The sequence below is a fragment of the Sebastes umbrosus genome, chromosome 5, assembly GCF_015220745.1.
Source record: "Sebastes umbrosus isolate fSebUmb1 chromosome 5, fSebUmb1.pri, whole genome shotgun sequence".
Classification (NCBI taxonomy): Eukaryota; Metazoa; Chordata; class Actinopteri; order Perciformes; family Sebastidae; genus Sebastes; species Sebastes umbrosus.
This window is the reverse complement of record NC_051273.1, coordinates 73,687-81,186: the sequence shown is the minus strand read 5'-3', so window position 1 is coordinate 81,186 and position 7,500 is coordinate 73,687. Positions and strand designations below refer to the sequence as shown.

Sequence of the window (7,500 nt, the reverse complement as noted above, 5' to 3'; positions counted from 1 at the left end):
CTTTATATTATTAATATATTCATCTACACCATAATACTTTATATTATTAATATATTCATCTACACCATAATACTTTATATTATTAATATATTCATCTACACCATAATACTCTATATTATTAATATATTCATCTACACCATAATACTTTATATTATTAATATATTCATCTACACCATAATACTTTATATTATTAATATATTCATCTACACCATAATACTCTATATTATTAATATATTCATCTACACCATAATACTCTATATTATTAATATATTCATCTACACCATAATACTTTATATTATTAATATATTCATCTACACCATAATACTCTATATTATTAATATATTCATCTACACCATAATACTTTATATTATTAATATATTCATCTACACCATAATACTTTATATTATTAATATATTCATCTACACCATAATACTCTATATTATTAATATATTCATCTACACCATAATACTTTATATTATTAATATATTCATCTACACCATAATACTCTATATTATTAATATATTCATCTACACCATAATACTTTATATTATTAATATATTCATCTACACCATAATACTTTATATTATTAATATATTCATCTACACCATAATACTCTATATTATTAATATATTCATCTACACCATAATACTCTATATTATTAATATATTCATCTATACCATAATACTCCTATATTATTAATATATTCATCTACACCATAATACTCTATATTATTAATATATTCATCTACACCATAATACTCTATATTATTAATATATTCATCTACACCATAATACTCTATATTATTAATATATTCATCTACACCATAATACTCTATATTATTAATATATTCATCTACACCATAATACTCTATATTATTAATATATTCATCTACACCATAATACTTTATATTATTAATATATTCATCTACACCATAATACTCTATATTATTAATATATTCATCTACACCATAATACTCTATATTATTAATATATTCATCTACACCATAATACTCTATATTATTAATATATTCATCTATACCATAATACTCTATATTATTAATATATTCATCTACACCATAATACTCTATATTATTAATATATTCATCTACACCATAATACTCTATATTATTAATATATTCATCTACACCATAATACTTTATATTATTAATATATTCATCTACACCATAATACTTTATATTATTAATATATTCATCTACACCATAATACTTTATATTATTAATATTCATCTACACCATAATACTTTATATTATTAATATATTCATCTACACCATAATACTTTATATTATTAATATATTCATCTACACCATAATACTCTATATTATTAATATTCATCTACACCATAATACTCTATATTATTAATATTCATCTACACCATAATACTTTATATTATTAATATATTCATCTACACCATAATACTCTATATTATTAATATTCATCTACACCATAATACTCTATATTATTAATATTCATCTACACCATAATACTTTATATTATTAATATATTCATCTACACCATAATACTCTATATTATTAATATTCATCTACACCATAATACTCTATATTATTAATATTCATCTACACCATAATACTTTATATTATTAATATATTCATCTACACCATAATACTCTATATTATTAATATTCATCTACACCATAATACTCTATTATTAATATTCATCTACACCATAATACTCTATATTATTAATATTCATCTACACCATAATACTCTGTATTATTAATATATTCATCTACACCATGTTACTCTGTATTATTAATATTCATCTACACCATAATACTTTATATTATTATTAATATTCATCTACACCACGTTACTCTATACATTTATTATTATATTTATCTATGCTACGGGGGTCGAAACATGTCGTGTGTATAAAGTAGCAGAAAATGGAAATACTCCAAAATATGTACTTAAGTGCAGTCTTTAAGTAAAAGTATTTAGTTCCATTTTACCTGTGTTGGTCCCAGTACTTGAGTAAAAGTACTTAGTTTCATTGTACCTGTGTTGGTCCCAGTATGAGGAGTAAAAGTACTTAGTTTCATTGTACCTGTGTTGGTCCCAGTATGAGGAGTAAAAGTACTTAGTTTCATTGTACCTGTGTTGGTCCCAGTACTTGAGTAAAAGTACTTAGTTCCATTGTACCTGTGTTGGTCCCAGTATGAGGAGTAAAAGTACTTAGTTCCATTGTACCTGTGTTGGTCCCAGTATGAGGAGTAAAAGTACTTAGTTTCATTGTACCTGTGTTGGTCCCAGTACTTGAGTAAAAGTACTTAGTTCCATTGTACCTGTGTTGGTCCCAGTACTTGAGTAAAAGTACTTAGTTCCATTGTACCTGTGTTGGTCCCAGTACTTGAGTAAAAGTACTTAGTTCCATTGTACCTGTGTTGGTCCCAGTACTTGAGTAAAAGTACTTAGTTCCATTGTACCTGTGTTGGTCCCAGTACTTGAGTAAAAGTACTTAGTTTCATTGTACCTGTGTTGGTCCCAGTATGAGGAGTAAAGTACTTAGTTCCATTGTACCTGTGTTGGTCCCAGTATGAGGAGTAAAATTACTTAGTTTCATTGTACCTGTGTTGGTCTCAGTACTTGAGTAAAAGTACTTAGTTCCATTGTACCTGTGTTGGTCCCAGTATGAGGAGTAAAAGTACTTAGTTCCATTGTACCTGTGTTGGTCCCAGTATGAGGAGTAAAAGTACTTAGTTCCATTGTACCTGTGTTGGTCCCAGTACTTCAGTAAAAGTACTTAGTTCCATTGTACCTGTGTTGGTCCCAGTATGAGGAGTAAAAGTACTTAGTTCCATTGTACCTGTGTTGGTCCCAGGATGAGGAGTAAAAGTACTTAGTTTCATTGTACCTGTGTTGGTCCCAGTATGAGGAGTAAAAGTACTTAGTTCCATTGTACCTGTGTTGGTCCCAGTACTTCAGTAAAAGTACTTAGTTTCATTGTACCTGTGTTGGTCCCAGTACTTGAGTAAAAGTACTTAGTTTCATTGTACCTGTGTTGGTCCCAGTACTTGAGTAAAAGTACTTAGTTTCATTGTACCTGTGTTGGTCCCAGTACTTGAGTAAAAGTACTTAGTTTCATTGTACCTGTGTTGGTCCCAGTATGAGGAGTAAAAGTACTTAGTTCTATTGTACCTGTGTTGGTCCCAGTATGAGGAGTAAAAGTACTTAGTTTCATTGTACCTGTGTTGGTCCCAGTATGAGGAGTAAAAGTACTTAGTTTCATTGTACCTGTGTTGGTCCCAGTATGAGGAGTAAAAGTACTTAGTTTCATTGTACCTGTGTTGGTCCCAGTATGAGGAGTAAAAGTACTTAGTTTCTTTGTACCTGTGTTGGTCCCAGTATGAGGAGTAAAAGTACTTAGTTTCATTGTACCTGTGTTGGTCCCAGTATGAGGAGTAAAAGTACTTAGTTTCATTGTACCTGTGTTGGTCCCAGTATGAGGAGTAAAAGTACTTAGTTTCATTGTACCTGTGTTGGTCCCAGTATGAGGAGTAAAAGTACTTAGTTTCATTGTACCTGTGTTGGTCCCAGTGTGAGGAGTAAAAGTACTTAGTTTCATTGTACCTGTGTTGGTCCCAGTATGAGGAGTAAAAGTACTTAGTTTCATTGTACCTGTGTTGGTCCCAGTATGAGGAGTAAAAGTACTTAGTTTCATTGTACCTGTGTTGGTCCCAGTATGAGGAGTAAAATGCAGGTGAGAATGTAAACAAGCAGAGGTGTGATGATGTGATATTTTGCCCTGCTGTTTGTCTGCAGGATCGTGGAGCGAGGCTACTACAGCGAGAGAGACGCCGCGCACGTCATCAAACAGATCCTGGAGGCTGTGGCGGTAAGAACGCTGCATTCACTGTCTCTTCTCTCTGTCGGTAAAATACAGTGCTGTCTGAGTGTCTGGTTATCGTCACAGCTCCTTCCATCCATCCATCCCTCCATCCATCCCTCCATCCATCCATCATCCATCCCTCGATCCATCCATCCATCCGTCCCTCCATCCATCCATCCATCCATCCATCCATACATCATCCATCCCTCGATCCATCCATCCATCCATCCCTCCATCCTTCCATCCTTCCATCCCTCCATCCCTCCATCCTTCCGCTCATTAAATTACTGTTCACTTCCTCCGTCTCTGTTCAGTCTCTGTTCAATCTCTGTTCAGCTCTCCAGCTCTATAGAACCAGTGATCCCAGACCAGCTGCTGTCAGACTCCGTCTCCTCTGAGGTTGTTTGCGTATGTAAACTGTCTCCAGACCAGCAGAGACGCTTTGACCTGTCACACCTGTTAGCTTCTCATTATATTTAGCTTCAAGGTAGTAATAGTAGTTCAAAGTAGTTGTAGTAGTTGGTTGCAGTAGTTGTAGAAGTTTGCAGTAGTTGGTTGCAGTAGTTGTAGTAGTTCTAGAATTTGGTTGCAGTAGTTGGTTGCAGTAGTTGTTCTAGAATTTGGTTGCAGTAGTTGGTTGCAGTAGTTGTAGAAGTTTGCAGTAGTTGGTTGCAGTAGTTGTAGTAGTTCTAGAAGTTGGTTGCAGTAGTACAGCAGACAGCTCCAGAGATGAATGGTTGGCTAGTTAGCTAGGTAGCTTGTCCTTGGTGTAGTAGTTGGTTGCAGGAGTTGTAGTAGTTAGTTGTAGTAGTTGTAGTAGTTGGTTGTAGTAGTTGCAGTAGTTGTAGTAGTTGGTTGCAGTAGTTGGTTGTAGTAGTTGCAGTAGTTGTAGTACTTGGTTGCAGTAGTTGCAGTAGTTGTAGTAGTTGGTTGCAGTAGTTGTAGTAGTTGGTTGCAGTAGTTGTAGTAGTTGGTTGTAGTAGTTGCAGTAGTTGTAGTAGTTGGTTGTAGTAGTTGGTTGTAGTAGTTGCAGTAGTTGTAGTTGGTTGCAGTAGTTGTAGTAGTTGGTTGTAGTAGTTGCAGTAGTTGTAGTAGTTGGTTGCAGTAGTTGTAGTAGTTGGTTGTAGTAGTTGGTTGTAGTAGTTGCAGTAGTTGTAGTAGTTGGTTGCAGTAGTTGTAGTAGTTGGTTGTAGTAGTTGGTTGCAGTAGTTGTAGTAGTTGGTTGCAGTAGTTGTAGTAGTTGGTTGCAGTAGTTGCAGTAGTTGTAGTAGTTGGTTGCAGTAGTTGTAGTAGTTGGTTGTAGTAGTTGCAGTAGTTGTAGTAGTTGGTTGCAGTAGTTGCAGTAGTTGTAGTAGTTGGTTGCAGTAGTTGCAGTAGTTGTAGTAGTTGGTTGCAGTAGTTGCAGCGGTTCAGAGGTTCACTAAATGTTGTACTATTCCTTTAAGGTTGTTGTACTGTTCCTTTAAGGTTCTCTAAATGTTGTACTGTTCCTTTAAGGTTCGTCAGCCTATGAGCATGCGTGTGCTCTATCAGTAGTCCGTATTAGGACTTCCTGTCGTTCAGAAGCTTGTAGGAGTTCTTCGTCCTCCAGCTGATGATTCATTGTCTTCTTCCTGTTTCTCAGCAGATTTGATCAAACCTGAAAGTTTAAATGCCAACATGTGACGAGGCGTTCACTGACATGTGACGAGGCGTTCACTGACATGCCTACGCAACACTGAGAAGCTTATTAGTATGAGGGCTGGGAGTCAAGGAAAAATATATTGAATTAAAATCAGTACTGGATCAGTTAGTCAGTTATTGATTCATATTCTGGGAGGAAGAAACCAAAACTGTTTGCTGTAAATGATGTGAATGAATGATGAATGTAGGACGTTAAAATAATGAAACATGGATCTGTTTTAAAACGGTTAGCTCTGTCAGCACTGTTAGCGCTGTTAGCTGCGAGCCGCCAGCTCAGTCGTCGCCATGTTGAGAGCTGTGTGGAGGCCACAGATATGCATCAGTACAACATTTAGTGAACCTTAAAGGAACAGTACAACATTTAGTGAGTTGTAATAGTTGGTTGCAGGTGTTGTAGTAGCTGGTTGCAGGTGTTGTAGTAGCTGGTTGCAGGTGTTGTAGTAGCTGATGCAGGTGTTGTAGTAGCTGGTTGCAGTAGTTGTAGTAGTTGTAGTAGCTGGTTGCAGGTGTTGTAGTAGCTGGTTGCAGGTGTTGTAGTAGTTGGTTGCAGGTATTGTAGTAGCTGGTTGCAAGTGTTGTAGTAGTTGGTTGCAGGTGTTGTAGTAGTTGGTTGCAGGTGTTGTAGTAGCTGGTTGCAGGTGTTGTAGTAGCTGGTTGCAGGTGTTGTAGTAGTTGGTTGCAGGTATTGTAGTAGCTGGTTGCAGGTGTTGTAGTAGTTGGTTGCAGGTGTTGTAGTAGTTGGTTGCAGGTGTTGTAGTAGCTGGTTGCAGGTGTTGTAGTAGTTGGTTGCAGGTGTTGTAGTAGTTGGTTGCAGGTGTTGTAGTAGTTGGTTGCAGGTGTTGTAGTAGCTGGTTACAGGTGTTGTAGTAGCTGGTTGCAGGTGTTGTAGTAGTTGGTTGCAGGTATTGTAGTAGCTGGTTGCAGTGGTGTAGTAGCTGGTTGCAGGTGTTGTAGTAGTTGGTTGCAGGTGTTGTAGTAGCTGGTTGCAGGTGTTGTAGTAGTTGGTTGCAGGTGTTGTAGTAGCTGGTTGCAGGTGTTGTAGTAGCTGGTTACAGGTGTTATAGTAGCTGGTTGCAGGTGTTGTAGTAGTTGGTTGCAGGTATTGTAGTAGCTGGTTGCAGGTGTTGTAGTAGTTGGTTGCAGGTGTTGTAGTAGTTGGTTACAGGTGTTGTAGTAGTTGGTTGCAGGTGTTGTAGTAGCTGGTTGCAGGTGTTGTAGTAGCTGGTTACAGGTGTTGTAGTAGCTGGTTGCAGGTGTTGTAGTAGTTGGTTGCAGGTGTTGTAGTAGCTGGTTGCAGGTGTTGTAGTAGCTGGTTGCAGGTGTTGCAGTAGTTGGTTAAAGGTGTTGCAGTAGTTGTAGTAGCTGGTTGCAGGTGTTGTAGTAGCTGGTTACAGGTGTTGTAGTAGCTGGTTGCAGGTGTTGTAGTAGTTGGTTGCAGGTATTGTAATAGCTGGTTGCAGGTGTTGTAGTAGTTGATTGCAGGTGTTGTAGTAGTTGGTTGCAGTAGTTGTAGTAGCTGGTTGCAGGTGTTGCAGGTGTTGTAGTAGTTGATTGCAGGTGTTGTAGTAGTTGGTTGCAGGTGTTGTAGTAGCTGGTTGCAGGTGTTGTAGTAGTTGATTGCAGGTGTTGTAGTAGCTGGTTACAGGTGTTGTAGTAGCTGGTTGCAGGTGTTGTAGTAGTTGGTTGCAGGTGTTGTAGTAGTTGATTGCAGGTGTTGTAGTAGCTGGTTACAGGTGTTGTATTAGCTGGTTGCAGGTGTTGTAGTAGTTGGTTGCAGATGTTGTAGTAGTTGATTGCAGGTGTTGTAGTAGCTGGTTACAGGTGTTGTATTAGCTGGTTGCAGGTGTTGTAGTAGTTGGTTGCAGGTGTTGTAGTAGCTGGTTGCAGGTGTTGTAGTAGTTGATTGCAGGTGTTGTAGTAGCTGGTTGCAGGTGTTGTAGTAGTTGATTGC

General features: G+C 36.9%; 1 protein-coding gene across 3 annotated transcripts in view; it reads left to right on the top strand.

The window, feature by feature from the left end:
• si:ch73-60h1.1 (calcium/calmodulin-dependent protein kinase type IV) overlaps positions 1 to 7,500 on the top strand; it is a 37,590-nt gene that overhangs the window by 18,815 nt on the left and 11,275 nt on the right. For all 3 annotated transcript variants that reach the window (XR_005206970.1, XR_005206971.1, XM_037770097.1), the window contains exon 5: positions 3,800 to 3,872. Coding sequence is in view for 1 of the 3 variants with exons in the window: in XM_037770097.1 (XP_037626025.1) it covers positions 3,800 to 3,872 (73 nt within the window). In the remaining 2 variants the exon portion in view is untranslated. The remainder of the gene's footprint in view (positions 1 to 3,799; positions 3,873 to 7,500) is intronic.